The sequence below is a fragment of the Caloenas nicobarica genome, chromosome 9 (assembly GCF_036013445.1).
Source record: "Caloenas nicobarica isolate bCalNic1 chromosome 9, bCalNic1.hap1, whole genome shotgun sequence".
NCBI classification, from domain to species: domain Eukaryota; kingdom Metazoa; phylum Chordata; class Aves; order Columbiformes; family Columbidae; genus Caloenas; species Caloenas nicobarica.
Genome location: NC_088253.1, coordinates 13992900 through 14011148, shown reverse-complemented (window position 1 = coordinate 14011148; position 18249 = coordinate 13992900). Strand labels below are relative to the sequence as shown.

The following is an 18249-nucleotide window of genomic DNA, read 5'->3' as shown; positions in this document are numbered from 1 at the left end:
AAGTTCCCTGAGTAGGTAAATCCTGCTTCAGTACAATTTCGCCACACTTGCCTCAACGTCGAGTGGGTGAGGAATCAAATGCAGCCAGGATGTACTGGCACTTCACAGACAGAGCAGTTCTATGGGACTTGTGCAACAAAAAAAGTATGGTTTCACCATACAGCAAAGTCAAATTAGTAGTGCACACTGGCCCAAAGATGGAGGTCTGCACCATTCCCACTCTTGTTTCTGAGCACCAGCCATGTACTTATTTTTACATGACTTATGGCTGAATTCCTGACTGATTTGTAGAGAAAGCAATATAACTAAGACTCATCATATGCATTTAGGAAGTTTAGTTTCAAATATGAGAGTGTGTACCAAAAAATAAAGAACAATACAATTATACTGTCCATAGAGAATGCAAATGAATCTCACTGAAATCAAGTCTGATTCATTCTAGTTAACCAGGACATTTTTATTGGCGCCCGTTTGTAAGAAAATGATATTATCTATAATAAATTCATATTTGCTGGCACAGAAATTATTCCAAATCATCCCACATTAATGCATTGCCTCCTGAAACAGGAGTTATTTGACTTAGGCCTCACAGCTCCGTTATGAACTAATGCTCCTGTCAAATCAGTTCACACTTAAAGAAGTTTTAAAATCCAGAGACAAAAAGACATTTTCCTTTCTAACACCACTAAATATGTCTTGGTGAACTGAAATTAACTCATTAATATTTTAGACACAGCTATGGAGAATTCCAATACTTTACCTTCATCTTCATCATTAGCAGTGACTGTAATGATAGTCAAGCCCACATCCTGGTCTTCATCCACATTTACTTCATAGACATTTTGAGTGAAGACAGGCTTGTTATCATTCACATCGCTGATAAAAATGCGCACGTAAGCCGTGTCTAGAGAGACAAGAAACAAGAGATTAAAATACTCAGCTGTGCCACTTCTGTCAGCTACAATTCCTTAAACTGTCTAGCTGCCCATTAAATGAAGACGAATATGCAGACAATACTGAAACAAACCCTTAGGGCTGTGGACAATATATATACCAATATTACTCAAAACCACTTTGATATCAAATGAATGTCAAATCCAATTTGTTTAAGCAGATAATATATGAATAATTGATACCCAATATGGCAATTGTACAGTTTTTAGTCATAACTTTTTGTCCTGAAGCCACAAAAGCCAAATTTTAAGTCTTTATTTAAGCACAGCTTTCAACGGAGAATGGGATTTTCTATCTTGAACTTTCCTGCTTCATACTTCATAATTACTTTTGACTGAATTCAATACATACTGAATGTGCAGCATTCAGAGAAATACCTCCACTACTCAAAGATCTGCATCTTATGGATAATGGGTGCATATTTGCTAGTTAGGAAATATTCTATAACTATGAAGCCATAGTTTTCTTTTAAGTTCAGAACAAAAATTTGCCTGATCATCATATAAAATATCTCATGCAGCTCTGACAGAACTGTTGCACAGACAAACAGAGAAACAAAACTAAAACCCAGAACCAAAACAATGGATGCTCTTCCACAAGTACACTTGAAAAAAAAAAACAAAATTAACATTTAATCTTGCATTTCAGAGCTTCTGTTTTCAGAGACTAATCCAGGTAAAATCATGCTTGTGACAGACATCTGTCTCTTACCAGAGTTTGGCTTCCCATGTTTTCCAGGTCGAGCTGATTCAGAGCCATCGACTGACTTGACTTCTAGAAGATAGGATCCCTTCTTCTCTCTGTCAAACACTGAGGCAGTGTATACTGAGCCTGTCTGTGAGTCCAAGTGAAAATACGTGTAGTCTCTGCCACTGTCATGTAACAGGGAGTAAGTTATCTAAAGGATTAAAAACAAGCTGTTAATCTATACTTTCCTTTGTTGGATAGTTCACACCTAAATAAGTACTGAAGAGAGGAAGAATTCTTGTGTTTGAGAACTTGATCAGGGCCAAGAAAGCTGGGTGAAACTGCCAGCTTGAGCAACCCAGTTTAAAGTCAGTTCACTTCCTTGCATGTTGGCTGTAAATGGAAACGAATTTGTATTGTCTAATCAGCTCCCGAGTTCACTAGGTCATGTTCGCACAATGCTTGTGCAGCAGCACTCAAACTTAGCTAAAGATCCCAGTTATAAATATAATAGCCACGGGTGAGCTGAATTTGAACTTGCTCAGTATTGTGGTCCATGTTCTAGTCCCTATTATATGTATGTTTTCATGCACTTGACTTCAGCTTGCACTCTTATTCTACAGATATACCTACTTTCAGTTTTTAAAATCAGGAATGAATACATCCGCTTTTGTGTTAACATATTTTGTAAGGATTCAGTTTTTGGTACTCCTAATGATTTACAACTCATAGAACTTTTTAACTCATTTTTTTCTTTCATTAATTTATCCAATCACATTTTAGGTCTATGTAGACCTTTCCAAAACAGAGCATTCTATTGCAAGGTTTTCATCTGCACTACAGGTTGTAGTTCTTGTTTGTTTAGTATCTCACACCTACTAGTTTTAGTTGCATTTTTCACATGGCAAGACAGAGAAACATGTAATTAACTACTTTATTTCATCTCATGTTTCCCTATTAGTCATCCCTTTTCTAGGTTAAAGACTTCTAGTCTATTTAGCCACTGTTCATACAGAAGTTATTCCATACCTTTCATCACGGAAGATGTAGGTCCCCACTTGCTTACCTCACCATTCTGACCAAGGTCAAGGTCGGTGGCAGACACTTGAACGACAAATGTCCCAACGGCAGCTCCCTCTGTTACCGAGGCTTCATAAATAGATGAAGTGAAGAATGGGACATTGTCATTGACATCTAAAACATCAAAAAGAGCATATAAAGAAAAAATATAACACTTTGAAGAGAAAAAAGTACTATGATTATACTATAACATCACTGAGCAGCTTACACACCTGTTAAATTAATATGGATGGTAGCAAACGCTGCCAGAGGAACTGCAGCAACGTTCTGGGCTCGAACCCTCAGCAGAAAGCTCTTTGTTGTTTCATAATCTAGTGGCTCGGCTACCAGGATTGAAGCAGAACCATCATGTCTGTTGGGAGTCAGGTAGAATCGAACTGGCATGTTGGTCTCCGGCACAAGTCCCTCTTCCAGGTTATAAGTCACACGGGGATCACCAAGGGGAGAAGTTGCTTTGACTGTCTGCACAGTTCAAAAAGTTTGCACAATCAATGCCTTTTGTAAGTACAGCAACATTTCTGAAAGCTTCTGTGTATCGACTCCTCTCAGATCTTCAGCTCTCAACTGAAAACACTAGGACAAGTATTTCCTGATACCAAATCTTAGCCCTGTCTGACACCTCCAGGCTGCAAACAACTGCAGCCAAAGTTTACCAGTCATTACATGTTTGATTATTCATGTTTTTATCCTAAAAATATGTATTTTGGAGTTAATTCTTAAAGCTGTTCTTATTACTCATTCCAAGCCATCAAACTGAACAACTTGTAAGTACTTCAAGCCCAATAACAACCTTGGGTAACGCAGTAGCATTAAAAAGAACTTGAACACTGATAGTGTTGTCTAAATGGGAAAGAAATTACAAAGTGGTTGCACACATACAAATTTGAGTGAAAATGCTGGTTACCATTAGCATTTCTGAAAGAAAACTGATACCAGATCATTGGTTCCTATAATACACAAAATTTTTATAAAAGCTCACTATATTTAAACAAATAAGCAATGTTCAGTTACCCTATAGCCTTAGAGCTACAGACAGACAAACAAGTCTGTCCCAACCTTACCAAAACTGATGCATCTCGTGTAGTATTCTCTGGAATAACAACTTCATAGCTGTCTCTCTCCCATTGTGGAGGCTGGTTTTTTGCACTGGTAATAGTTACCACAAGTTCAACTTTACTGCTCCTATTACCTCCATCTGTAGCAATAATCTCTTGAATTATAGATGACCTCTAAACAGTAGAAAAGTTTCCGTTACAGAGGGTTTTGATCGGGGGGGGATGAGCTTTTTTTTTTTTCCAAGATAGATGAATACATAAAATTAAAGGCACTTAAGAAAACCTGCACAGAAGGAAAACATCCACAGCTGCACAATACTGAGCTCAGAATATGAAGCAGGTACAAGGTTGCTGAAAATTCTGCTACTTGCTTTACTTAAGATTGTTGGAAAATGTTGCTATTTGTCTCAGTAAACATTAGCAAATTTCACACAAAGTTTAAACCAAAACAAAAAAAACCACCCCACTTTGTGGAGCCTCTGAAGTCCTAAACCTACCTATCAACAGTTTTTGCTATTAGGTCTGTAGGGTTGTTAGATTTAATAAAGAAAATATATTAAAAGGTTATATCTTCAAAGTTTTGTGTGTCAGTTACTTAGAAGTTAAATTCCAATATTAAAAATATCTCTTAGGTATACTAAGATTGACATCTAGAACAATATTCTCACTTCAACACAAATTACAGCTCTAAAAATATCAAACTGCTTATGTAGGCATCTAAAAATGGCGGAAACTGGTAAATTTTAGATAATCCCTTCCCAAGGGATTGCTACAATTAGTCCACCATGACTAACATGTATCAAGATGGGCGTTTGTATCAGAAGCAAAATCTCCCACTCTTTCACATTCAGATTTGTGTCCTATCTCATTGCCTGTTAACACAGTGAAGTCACACACCGTGCGTGTCCTTGCTCCCCTGCTCGTGGTCTCAGCCCTCCAGCCCTTGGTATTCGCAGGCCAAAGCTAACAAAATGGGAAGAACAAGTTCTCAGAGGCATAACTGTCAGCTGCTACTTTCCAGCCGAAAAAAGGGCTTGCTTCTATGCAATTCACAGTCAATGAACTCATCAGCTAAAAGCCTTCGACTCATATTTAATTGAAACATGACATATTGATCCTTTAATGTGAAGGAGCAATGTGGAGGTAAAGACAAACTTGTGAACTCAGTCCCTCCTACGATATATTGATAGCCAGCTCAAATAGGAAAGCAAGCGCCATACCTGAGATATGGGTTGGGTCACAAACACCCAGCCTGTAGTAGGATTAATTTGTAAATAATTTGGTTCTTCATTTGCTATTGAATACGTAATGGCAGCATTTGAGCTGTAGTCATCATCATGGGCTGCAACACGAAGAAAGCTGGTTCCAACTCTCGTATCTTCTCTTAGGAAATCTAATGTAAGGAAAGGAAATTTCAAACTGATTATTAATTCACTAAAGTACTATGAACATCTTACTAACAAATGAAGAAACACTAAAGTAATAATGTATGGAAGCTATAACTTTATCTTCCTTGGAACAATGGCCATAAAAATCAAACTGAATATGTTAAAGAGCTGCGCATCACTCCAGAGATATGGAGCACAGTTGAACTTCATATTATCACAATCATAACCTGGAATTCTTATTTCTCATACGATGCTGCTTTCTTTTTGTCTCATATTTTTATTAAGGGACTAATTGTTCTATATGAAATATACATAAATGGAATTTTTATTTATCGCTTAAACCCAGAAAAAGAGGATACACTGTCAGAAACTACTTTCTAGGATTTGTGTAGTATAACTAACTGAGAATTATCAGGCTTCATTACTTATGAATATTGTACATGCCTCTGCATGCTTATCTATAAACAGGAAGGGGTTTTTGAAGAACCAAGGAAAGGTAAAACAACAAACAGTGGAAAACACTGAAATTCAAATAGGAAAAATATGTAACCAAAATTTATGACAAAAAACTATTAATCAGAAAACAAAGGCTACAGTTAGTGCTCGGCACTGCTCACTCACGTGCTTATCACAACTGCCATGGTTATTGTTTCAAGGAATTTTCCCACAATGACACTCAGGAAGGCCTATGAGTCAACACTGTACTTGTTATGTTGCACATTACACAGAATAACAACTCTGCAATTAATTAAGGTAAAAGCATCTCTAGCTGCAATCACGTCTTTGGTTACAAGATCTACTGCCAGGAAAGACAAAACCCCAAAATCTTAGACATCAGGTAAGCTCACACTCAGGGCACTGAAACTCTATCCAATGACTCTCAATTACATTCATAGCGGGTGTTTTCAAATCTGGGATCATTGTCATTTTGGTCCAGGATGATAATATTTATCTGACATATTCCAATGAGTGGTTCCGCTGCCTGATCTGTTGCTGTCACAGTGATAGGATATTCTCTCTGTTTTTCTCGATCAAATACCTGAACAGTTGTCAGAACTCCTGAAAATAAATTAAATACCAGAGAGTTAAAATACCATGCATTTCACAATATTCTACATTTAGATGTTTGTCTGCCAATACATGGAGATATAATACAATAAGTTAAATACACCTATACTGTGAACTTCAGGTTCAAGGATCCAATCACAAGATTCAACAATTTTATCATCTTAAGTTGTACTGCACAGGCAGACACAAACTTCATACACACTTATATCTTTACACAATTAGACTTAAATTTAGAAAATGGAGATAAGTACCAAACTAAATTTAAGAGAATGACTTTATAAAAAAATATTTAGAAGAGCAGCAAGTACAGGGAAAAGGCATGTTTCGTGTCTTTTATCCTCTAAAAGTTTAGCCTGAACTTTGTTTTGGCTTTCCAAGTCTTAGTCTCTTTGCTGTTTGTGAGAGTTATGTCTCTTTGATAAACCATTTATTTGCCATTAGCAATGTTGCAAGATAACATGCATTTAAAATATGGTGGGGTTTTTAAAATCTAGTTACAAAAACGCACATATTATTTCACACAGCAGAACTTCCACATTTCAGGAAAAACTTGGGTTCTAGTTCAGTGTTGATATGCATGAAACTAAAAGGAGAATATTTGTTCACGCAGTTAATACAATTTATATTTTGTCAAAAAAAAAAAATCACAAAGACTGGTTTTATATAAGCTTTTTTTCCCATCAGTGTTAACAAAGCGGTTTCGATATGCCAGTATCAGTTCTGATATTTGCTTTACCTGTGTCAGGATGAATACTAAATGCTGGTAGGACACCACCTCTGTGCATCAAGCCATATTTCACTATACCATTGGCTCCTTCATCAGCATCAGTGGCTTCAACCTGCAGTACGACTGTCCCTGAAGGCTGGTTTTCCAATACAGAAGCATGTTCCTGATAATACTGACACTAAGAGAAGGGAGAAAAACAACGAAAAATCAAGGACTTACCATGCCATTTGATTTAAAGATATACTAGAGGGGAGAAAAAAGAAAAATAAATAAATAGATTTAACTGCACTTCCATTCACATGCACTGATGTTAATGTTTTATCTGTACAATGATTAATTTACAGATTTCACTCTCTATTTTGCAGTTATACGAACAACACACAATATGAGGCCACTGAGCATCTCCAACTAATGAAAATACTTCGAGGAAAAGTTACAGTAGCATATACTTACAAATGCAAACATTTTTCTATATTAGCAAAAATCTTATAAAAAAGAGGGCATACACTTGCCCAAATCACAGAATTGCTTTGGTCAAAAAGGCATTTCTACACAAAGTAACTTTGTCAAGGACAGATTACTGAGAACTTCCAACACTGACGTGAATAGTCACTGACTTTTCAAAATACACAACATTGTCCATCAACATTTTAGCCACCAGCATCAAACTTGACATTTTTAGACAATAGATCTTTAATATGAATTAACATTCTGAAAACATATTCAAACATTTATTTTTTACAGTACTTTACAAATTAAGCTAGAACACTTCCATTCTTCTCTCTTTCATCAGTTCCGGACACACAATCATCAAAAGAGCCTATGTAATTTAGAGAGAGATTCTGGAACAAGTCCACTGCATAGATAGCTACACCTATCAATATGTCACACCAATCCTCCAAAAGTTATTCACTCAGCATTATCTGCTAAAATGCCAGAGATGAGACATGGTTCAAGGAAAAGACAGTGCTCACAGAAGCTGCTCTGCCGCCAGAGAAAACCTGCAGGTCTTACAAGAGGGATGGAAAAGATGGAGAATGCGGCAGCATAAGGACTCAAAGACACGAAAGCAGAACAGCTCTTGAGTAGCTCATCAGCTGCATCGCTTGAACTGACAACAGTCTCAAACATTTACCATACATTGCAATACAAATGGCCTCAGACATTTACCTTCTGAAAGACAGGTTTGTTATTGTTGACATCATAGATTTTCACAACAACCTGGGCAGTACTTGTAAGAGAATGGGGCCCTCCGGAGGCGTTATCGTCAGTAGCTGTGACATTAAGAACATATTCTGTCCCCTGCAGCTTAGGAAACGGACTTGAACGAAGTCTGACTAGTCCTGCAAAAACAACAGGTTGTGCAGTTGGTTTTTTGTTTGGTTGGTTGTTGGTTGGTTGGTTGTTAGGGTTTTGTTTGTTTGTTTGGGGTTTTTGTTGTTGTGGTGGGGTTTTGGTTTGTTTGTGGGAGTTTTGTTTTGTTTTGTTTTGTTGGTTTGGGGGGGGGGGGAGGGGGATTTGTTTTTTTGGGGTTTTTTTTAATTTACCACATTAACCAGTTACTGATATTCTTCTCACTAGTAAGCATAACACCAAACCATTCTGGTTTACCCATTCACCAATAAAACACAATGCTACTAGAGTTTAATTATGGGATTTTTACTGTAGTCTGATATTAAAACACAATTAAGACAGCACAACAGGTTTGTTTGTCTGCAGGTATGCCTACAGAGCTAAATGACACCACAGCTGCAACTCAGCTGACCTGCACATACTAGCTTCAGTCTATTTGCCACAGAAAAGAACAAAACAAAACAAAAAAATCCAGAGAAACACTGAAGCAGACTTATGTTCAACCTGCACCAGCCCCGCCAGCAAGCCTGGCCGTGTTCCTGTGTCACTACTGCAATGAAGCACACGTCACCACGTCTGCTGCCACAGCCACCCACACCAGCTCAACACAAACCAGCACAAGTCTGTTATACCTTCCTGCAGCACGATCACGCTGCATTCAGCTATATTGGCCTATTCCCAGAAACCCATATTTTGCTACTCTCCCAAGTCACCCAAATGATACGTCCTGCTGGATGGGACAGAAAGGCTCTGTCAGAGAAAGATGTAGGAAAAATTTGCTACAAAAGCAGAAGTGACTGCAGCTATCTGAGACGGCGCAGTGAGAAGCTGTCATTCTTTTGCTCCATCATCCGTCAATCACCTCCATTATTCATCAGGCATAATAGCAATTGTCATTACAACAAAGTATTGTCACAGCATTGGTGTCACTCAGTTTGCTTGCAAATGCAGCTGCAGCACTTATTTTTGACACATTTCCATTTTACCTTGGCATTTCTTTGACAAGGGGGTACAAACTATTCCCCTGACATGATTCTGAAAAGAAACTGCTCCAGGCCACTGTATAAACCTTTATTGGTTTATTAAGAAACAAAAGCCCAGGCATGTTTTGAAAAAAATGCTCATGTTTCTAAAATTTAAGTTTCAAAGACTATAAAAACTCATTAGTAAAAAGTATAAAGGTACATATACATGATTATCTCTATTAAAACCATGGAGCTAATCCTAAGAGATGCTGTCAATCAGATATTAAGATTCTTTGAGCACTTACAATAAAGAGTTTCAGAAGTACCAGATATACTACCCCTGTACAATCAGACACTTAAAACCATGGTTCCTATTTAGGTGCCAAAGTAACTTTAGAAACTTAACTCTTGGAACCCACAGCTCTTATTTTGAGGTCAGAAAGTAAAAAAGGAGCTCTCAATAAATTCAGGATCACGCTTCAACTCTTGCAAGTTACCTGCAGATCATATTTTTGGGAACATTTCAGAATTTAACATTAATATTGCAAAAAGATGATTTGCATGGAAATTAAAATTTCATGCTAAGTGACCTCTATGAAGTAAAGAGAAGGAATAACTTAGGGTGGCTTACTCCTCCCTATATATTCCATGCTTGTGTTTTGAAAAAGGTAAGTTCAGATTTTTATTTCAGTTCAAATAGCTTAAACAGAAAGTAGTTTAATTGAACTTAATTAAGTTACTTAAATCCTTCAATGGGATTGTGTTTTTTCCAGCAATAAAAGGCAAATAAATCCTACTAACTTAAAGGGATATGCCAGCCTACTCAGATGATGTGTCTGTGCATTATTTTTTTCTTTAATGAGGACACCAATGTTGTGGGATTTTTTTTCTTTTGGGCTTTTAAAAATATGCGAGTGCTGAAAAGAATTTTAAAAGATGTAAAAACTGGTATTTCAGAAAAAATTACTTAAACTGCAAAGTATTCCCTATGTTTGTTTGTTTGTTTTTCTCATGCATGCAGTATTGGCTAAATAACATCCCTCATGTGAAAGGTTTTTGTCCTTAGACAAAAAATATACTTACTTTGTTCATATTTTAGATACTTTTGCCTTCATTGAAATAAAGCAGTGGGAGTCTCATTCTGCCTACAAGTGCATCATTTTGTGTCAGTACAACACAAACTCAGTTAAGAAGTGTTTGTTCACGCCTGTGTAATCAGGACGTAGACATACATGCGGGGAAAAAAAGCCTCATCTAAAAACCCAAATGCCCACATTAAACCAGTTAAAACTGAGTTATTGAAAAAGCTGCACAAAGAAAACTGCTCCAGTCAGAACTGTCATCCTAGTGTTTTTTCTCCTCATGTGGCTATTTGATTACTAACAGTACCTGTGGCTAATTGTGACCCTCTCTTGCTGCAACTTTGAAACCAGTTTCCTAGATTCAAATGGTATCGACATCCTTTTTGACATTCTGGAATGTCAAACTTACTGTTACCAATAATAACATTCTCTATTAAGTTACTGTCTGTTAAGTTACATGTTATTATAATAATGCTCTCTATTAAGTTACTGACTGAAAAGGAAGCAATGAACAAGTAAGACAAGTCAATTACACAAAGCTTTTAGGAAAAATATACTAGGTTTTCAGCATTATAATGGAGTCTAGAACAACTGCATCTTTTTCCTGCATCTTTTAAAATTAGGTTACTATTAGACTCAAAACCAGAATATGCTATTCAGTTTTTATAATTGCTACCAAATGAAGATCAAATTCAAGCTGCATCACATCAGAATCAACATCATGGCTGCAGCAGCAAAGAGCTAATATATTATTACCTTTATTAGGGTCAATAACAAAGTTTCCTTTTTGGTTCCCAGACAGAATATCATACATCACACCATCTCCATCAGGGTCAATAGCGTTAACTGTAGCAACCAGTGTGTTTGGGCCTGCATCTTCAGAAACAAAACTCCTGTAGCTGTTAAAGTAAATTATGACAACACATTTATGAACTTACACAGGAAACAATATATACAGAACTCGTTTACAACATCTTCTGACTACTTATACAAAGGGTACTGCAGAGATTTGTCATTTACTAATATAATTACACTGATAAGATGCTTCTTTGTTAACCAGTGACATGATAGTATTGATGATCTATACAACTATCCATGACTTTCCGTTGTTACCTCCCACAGATATCCACTGCAAACTTCCAGCAATATTAAAGCTTTGAAGCTTTGTTTCGCAGGAAGACTTGGGCTAAACGCAGAATTCAATTTTTTTTTTTTTAATTTAAAAAATTGAGTTGCACCATTCGCAGAATCAAAGCAAGCATTTGCTAAGTTAAAGCACTGCTTATTATAGCACACTTTCCAACACAAGCTGTCAAAATGCTTTCAGTATAGTCTCTGCACCGGCATGACTAATATGAGAATTAGATGTGGAGGATATGTGCATAATGTCAGTTTTACAAAAATCTCAATTCCAGACACATCACTGACATTGTAAGCTCTTAAGAGGCATTATCAGCCTAAGCTTAATGCTCTCTGGAGTAGAAAAGCTCCCTGCTTTAGCAAAGTCCCAAATATTTATTATTTTATCTGACTGGATTTAGCACAGGCCAGACTACGCATACAACAGACATGTCCATAGTATACATCCCAAAGCTCAGCCATAAGAATGAACTGCAGCTGGCTGTATCCAATAATATAAATAAAATACACGTGCCACTAGGTTCAGATTGCTTATGGACCGACTCTCCATATGCTAAGAATAGGAAAAAATTCAAAGAAAAATAAAACAGATGCACAGAAAACCTCTCCCATGGCTTTTGCTGTCTAGTTATGTGTGTTTTCACCAAAAGCTTTGTGAAGACAGCTTTTTTCTTCCCCCAATTTAATATGCAATGAAGTAAGAGAAGTAGATTATTCTGGTTTAGCTCAGTCACAACCCTCAGGACACTGTCTTCACTCTGCATCTGGAAAGTAAATGAACAGTAATTCTGCTAATATTAAATATGAAATATAGGGAGAGAAGAGTTCAAGTAACTAGAAAAGGTCTCTTAAAAAGGAGAATACTGACAAAATGAAACAGAGTGGCGGCCTTAAGCATTTCATAACTGAGACACAGAATAACTGTGATGAAAGAAAGCTTGTGGCAAGGAATCCTAAGTTTATACCAGACTGTAAATCTATTTAAACAAAGGGCCAGAGGGACATCATCATCATCCTGATCTGTATTAGCCTGGCACAGAGCACAACATTCATTCCAAACCAGTCCCTCAACAGGACCTAATTTATGGGTGTTCATGATAAATCTATTTCACTTCAACTAAGTTCTGTCTGAAATTCACGTTTAGGTTCAAGATTTTTTTCGTAACTGGAAAGATGAAGCAAAAGCAAAGCCTGGTTAACCTGGTTAAACAAAAATTTGAGATAATTTGAATTCCAGGAGCTAAATTCAATTCCAATTCCAATCTACAAATATATATGATGGCAGTTTCCCTGCTATTGCATAGGGAACAGGTACAGCTAAATATTCAATGACCCTAAGTATTAAAGCAAATAAATAAATTAAGAGCAGGCAACATCTGAAGAGTGAGAAACTTAATCTGGTTTAGTATTCGAAAATGCATAGAGATCCAGTAAGAATTTTTAAAATATCCTTTTCCAAGCCATATTTCCTAAGCAATGTTTAGGAAAGAAAGGACGGCACAAGATTTTGAAGCCAGAGGTTACCTTTAAATAAAATAAGGACTGTCAGAAAGCTTTGATGTTTTGTTCAGCTAAACCATAAGCTTAGCATCTCTGAAATCTCTGCCTGGGTTTTGTTCTGAGCAACTTCTACTTTTAAAGAGTGGAAAGCTGATGCAGAAGCTGACTGGAATTGCATTACTAAGCCTCTAATGCAAATACAAGTTTATAGTACTTCTGACATTGCTTCAGAGGCTTCTGAGCCCCAACTATGGAAGAAAAATGCTTACTGATCCTTTAGAAGAAGGAAAAAAAAAAAGGTAGTGGAGTTTGTAGGGCGTAAAACGAAGTGAAATTAGGTGAACTCCACTTACTGACATTTATCTTGTGGTTTTTATAATTCAATGGTCAACTAGGACTCTGCCATCTAAGCATTTTTCTTTAACGATTATAACCAGGGATGCAGGCTGTTGCCTCTGTCCAAGCTTAAATTGCCCAATTAAAAGGCAAAATATCACCATGTACTCCGGATGAGGGCTGAGGACAACACCGAGTTGCCTGCTTCTTCTGCTTGATTTCTTTCGGTGGTAAAGGGGTCCTCTTTAAATGTATAATCTGAAATTACTGCAACACTTCTTTCAGTACATATCAGAAAAAATCAAAGTGCAAGTTCTGTCAAAAGAGACTGTCTATATACTGCCGCTATCTAGCTAGATACCTAAGTCCTACTATATATTGAAAGTATGCCTAAAGCTTAAAATGAAGAACCAAACTTAAAACTTTTTTTTTTTTTTACTGCTAGTAACAGAGTCTCAGACTCAAAAGATGATCCCACCTTTGTCAGTCTAACTCTCAGATGTGACTGAACCAACACCAGCTACCATCTTGTAATGATCGGCCTTCTGACCAAAATTAATAAAGCAACAGTAAAAGACAAAGATAACAGGATTTTAAGAATATGTATTTACATTTTCTGGGAAAACTCAGGTGCTTCATCATTGACATTTGAAACACGGATCCTAACGGTTGCTGTCCCAGTCTTTGGCTCTTCCCCTTTATCTACAGCCATGATTACGAATTCATAAAGGTGGTTAGGTCGCTCATAGTCTAACTGCGTTGCTGGAAAAATAGTTCCGTGAGAAGTAATACTGAAGTCTTGACTCAAAGTGTAATACAGTATTTCGGCATTCTCTTTTGAATCGCAGTCAGTGGCTGTCACTATGAAAAGAGAAGAGAAAGACATTGTGTAGATCAAAGTCTGTGAATTGGAATGCTAAGTACTTTAACAAGAGGATTAGCGTATAGTATAAAACTGTAATAGCATTTCCCATGGCATGCAGTGCTTGAAATCATTTATAAAAATGTACTATCTTCTGTGCTTTCTATTGAACTAACCCTTACTTGAAAATAAGTTGCTTTAAAAAAAAAAAAAAAGAAAAAAGTTAAGTCCCTGATTGAATTCAGCCACTAGATCTTGCCTTGGTCTCCTTTGTCTGCTGGGTTTAAAGAGCACTGTACTACCAAGAATATATTCCCAAAGAGATTCCCAAAGACACTTGGACAGACCATACCCTGTGTGGTTAAAAAGGAAACATCTAAATTTATTCAACTGATGCAAGTTAAATTAATGTGTTTGTCAGATCACACCCATAATCTACAAAAACCTATGCTAAAAGCACAGTTACCAGAATAGTAACTGACAGACTACCATTAGTAGAGAATAAATCACTAAATAGAACGGTAGGAGGTTATAAAATCCTATCTACTAGGCAACAGCAATTTTCTTGTAGTTTAATTTCCTTTTTCTCCCTGAAGATTTATAAAAAGTTTATGTAAGGGTTAAAGACTAATACAAGGCCCTTCTGCAACTGCTTAGTTGACATAAATTTCTTTTATTGCCAGGACGTGCTCGTTTCTTTACAAACATTTTTCACTACAGGATTTTTGCAGTTTACATAATCATAATTTAGAGAGCATAATCATTTAAAGCTTAAGTTATTGGTTATATTGGGAAGAAACAAAGTCTTTTTCTCAAGCACCCAAACAAATCTTCACATACAACAGTTAAATCGTGCAAGAGGCTTTCAGCACAAAAGAACAGTATTTCCTATGGCAATCCCATGTAGGTCTCTTACAGATAGGCAGAGAAGCCGAGCTGACGTGTCTGTAATTTCTCATCCAACATCACTCTCTTCCTTCAAAAAAAAGAAATGTTGCAAGATTGCTATTATAAGCCAGCTGCTGTAACACCAACCACAACTGGAGCCCTGTAACTTCAAAATCCTACAAAGACGACTTGTTTCCTCCGTCTCCCATCCCTCAAATTTGTTTGGGCTGTGGCAGGAATTCATAATCATGAGCTAATTCTACAAGGTGCCATTTGCCTTCAGAGAGTTGCAATTATCCATGCTGGGGCAGGTAATTTTACCTTCCAAACTGAATTCTAATCAGTGAGAGAAAAAAAAATACTGATAACTGAATGTAACAAATAGTTTTAGAAGTACCAACCTTGTAGAAGTGCAGTTGTCATAGTAACTGTTTCAGGAACATCAACTTTGCTGTAAATTGACTGATGAAATTCAGGGACACAATCATTCACATCTGTGATTACAACCAAAACCTGAATGGAAAAGAGAGGAATGTTGAATAGCAAAGTGAATCAAGGCAACGACTTCATTGCTCTTCAAATATCAGATGGAAGAATGTACCAAAAACATCCTTGAGGTCTTCAGAAGCTATAGCCCATAAGACCATTGAAATACTAGATTCCAAAATACTAGGAATGGCCAAGTCTCAGTCCCCTACAGCAACATTTTCCAGTCACTCTTCATTTCCATTGATTATTTCCTATTATTAATTTAAAGGAAAATGGACAGTCTGCTTTCCAAGCATCCTTTTTCCATTACCCCATCTTCCAACACTTCTGTGATTTGTAACACCAAAATCTCTACTGCCAAGCATATTGCATTTTAGCAGTATAAATCTCCAAGACCAAGTTCTGAATTCAATTACAGCAGCGTAAATCAGACATAAATGGAACTGATTATTGTAAAACAAGTAAGAAAAAGTATCCTGCTTCTAATATCTTTAAAATTGTTTTCTTACTCCTATGTCAAATATGAGTCCACAGTTGTATTGTTTACAATGTGAACAGTAGTACATAAAAGGGTCAATAGAAACGATCAGTCTCTGGTGTGCTACAGCCACTGTTTGTTACACTGACACACTGTCTCTCCGTGTCCTCCCACTCATTCCTAATAATTCTGCCTCTGATTCCCTTTATAGTGTCCACGTTATTTCCTGCGGTAGGAACAAACTGTCATATTACATGCATTTCCTAGCTCAGTGAATCTATAATTAGAAATTTTTTTGGTGTCAAAAACAGCTTTCCAAAACACCATGAACCATCATCTTCTAATATCTGTGAGTTTTTGTTACTTTCTCTCTTTACAAATTAACTTTGTGTTCTTGATACAAAACACTTTCTGTTCTGCCTCTGGTTTAAATTGGAATAATCTCAAATATACATCATAGTTTATGAAGGTTTAGAGTAAGACAAGACCTCGTGTGGTTTGGCAGCATCTGTTTCCGTAGCTTCCCAGATAAGGCCTAGGACCTATGATGCAACAGCATCTTGATTCCTCAGAAATAGCCTTTTCAGCATCAGCAAGAGTGAACCCCAAGAGTACCTAAATCAGTCCCCAAATCTAGCCATAGACAAAAAGACTTTTAAAAGGGGCAGACAGCATGAGCTGGGGAAATGAGAGCCCTAGTGAATCAGTATAGAAATCTGGAAAGGCTAACGGAAAATAAAATACAGGGCGTTTCAAAAAGACGGACCCAATTTCAAAGCAGTATATTTCACAATGGCAACATGTTAATTTCACAAAAATTTACAAACAGTTTAATGAGTTATCTAGAGGTAATCACTTGAAACTCTGTGCCCTGCCCTTTCAAGTGGTAAGAGTTTCGTTCATGGGCGCTTTGTGGTTGCAGAGATATTGTGATTTCAAATCAGGTCCATCTTTTTGAAACACCCCATATATACAGAATGCCAGATGTGAACACCTACCTCAGCTGCACTACTGAAGTGTCCCTCATTTTCCTCTGCTCTGACCAAAAGAAGATACTGGTGCTGGTCACTCTCATAATCCACACTCCGAGTTAAACTGATATTTCCTATTGTCTGATCAATACTAAACAGACCACTAGGATTAGTTAGCAAACTGTAGCTCAGGGGTTTGTTCTGATATGATACAGCAGTGACTGTAAGAAAGCTGCATTTAAAAAAAAAAAAAAAAAAAAGAAAAAAAGAGGATTCTTAAGCAAGTAATATAACATACTGAAAGATATGACAAAAATGATACATAACAGAAATGATGGTGCAATCCTGTAGATCTGATCAGAGCAATACTCACTGAAGTCAACACCAAATTCAAACATTTTGTCATACAGTAGTTCTATCACCTTGAGGTTAAACAGATATAGATAGGATTCTTGGAAACAGAAAACAGTAAGGATTAAAAACACAGGAAGAGACGATTTCATTTTTGCTGCCATTGAATTTGCCTAGTCTAACTTCCTCCTACAGTAGCGATGGCTTTCAGCCAGGAAACTAAAAGATAAAGCAAGACACAAAAGATTCATTTTAATAACAGCATGGTAAGTTTGCTGCTTCGGTTGTACCATCCTGAAGTTTCAACAGATCTCTGCAGAAGGATAAAGGCTAGTCACTAACAGCGTGCATGTTACAGGTTATACAGGGTATGTGTTCTTAGCCCTTGTGTGGCACAATCTTCTTCTCACTGAAGCCCAATGTGTTTAAAGTCTTCAAGGGGGAAAAAAATTTGCAGTATGAAGTAAAAGAGGAAACTAAAAAATAAATATTTTTAAAGGGTTTAAAACAGAATACCAATTCCTCAAGTTTTTGTTGCCTTATCATGCAGGTTTCTTGGGAAAAAGAATTCTGTCTCCTAGAAGAACCCACCAGCACGTATGATCCAGTGATGATCACAATAAAAAAGACAAAACTCAGTTTGTCTGAACACCTCTTTTCCCCTTTTGTATTTATAGAATCATAGGATAGAATTATAGAAACATCTAGGTTGGAAAAGATTTCTAAGATCATCAAGTCCAACTGTAAACCTAACACAAGTCCATAAGAGCCACATCTACACATTCCATGCTGCTGCCTTCTCACTTCCCCCAGGTGCAATACTGAAACAATGGAAAAGGTTGCTGGAGATCATCATTTCGTGTTTTTTTCTGGAT

The 18249-nt window shown here is 36.9% G+C and overlaps 1 protein-coding gene across 1 annotated transcript in view; it reads right to left on the bottom strand.

Annotated features, from left to right (window-relative positions):
- LOC135992030 (neural-cadherin-like) overlaps positions 1-18249 on the bottom strand; it is a 62000-nt gene that overhangs the window by 25701 nt on the left and 18050 nt on the right. The window contains exons 4-16 of the mRNA XM_065640952.1: positions 17051-17255; positions 15487-15598; positions 13947-14196; positions 11116-11258; positions 8130-8302; positions 6969-7137; positions 6053-6223; positions 4997-5169; positions 3783-3950; positions 2934-3183; positions 2708-2835; positions 1666-1852; positions 761-904 (exon numbers count right to left, since the gene is read on the bottom strand). Of these exons, the coding sequence (XP_065497024.1) occupies positions 761-904; positions 1666-1852; positions 2708-2835; positions 2934-3183; positions 3783-3950; positions 4997-5169; positions 6053-6223; positions 6969-7137; positions 8130-8302; positions 11116-11258; positions 13947-14196; positions 15487-15598; positions 17051-17255 (2273 nt within the window). The remainder of the gene's footprint in view (positions 1-760; positions 905-1665; positions 1853-2707; positions 2836-2933; positions 3184-3782; positions 3951-4996; positions 5170-6052; positions 6224-6968; positions 7138-8129; positions 8303-11115; positions 11259-13946; positions 14197-15486; positions 15599-17050; positions 17256-18249) is intronic.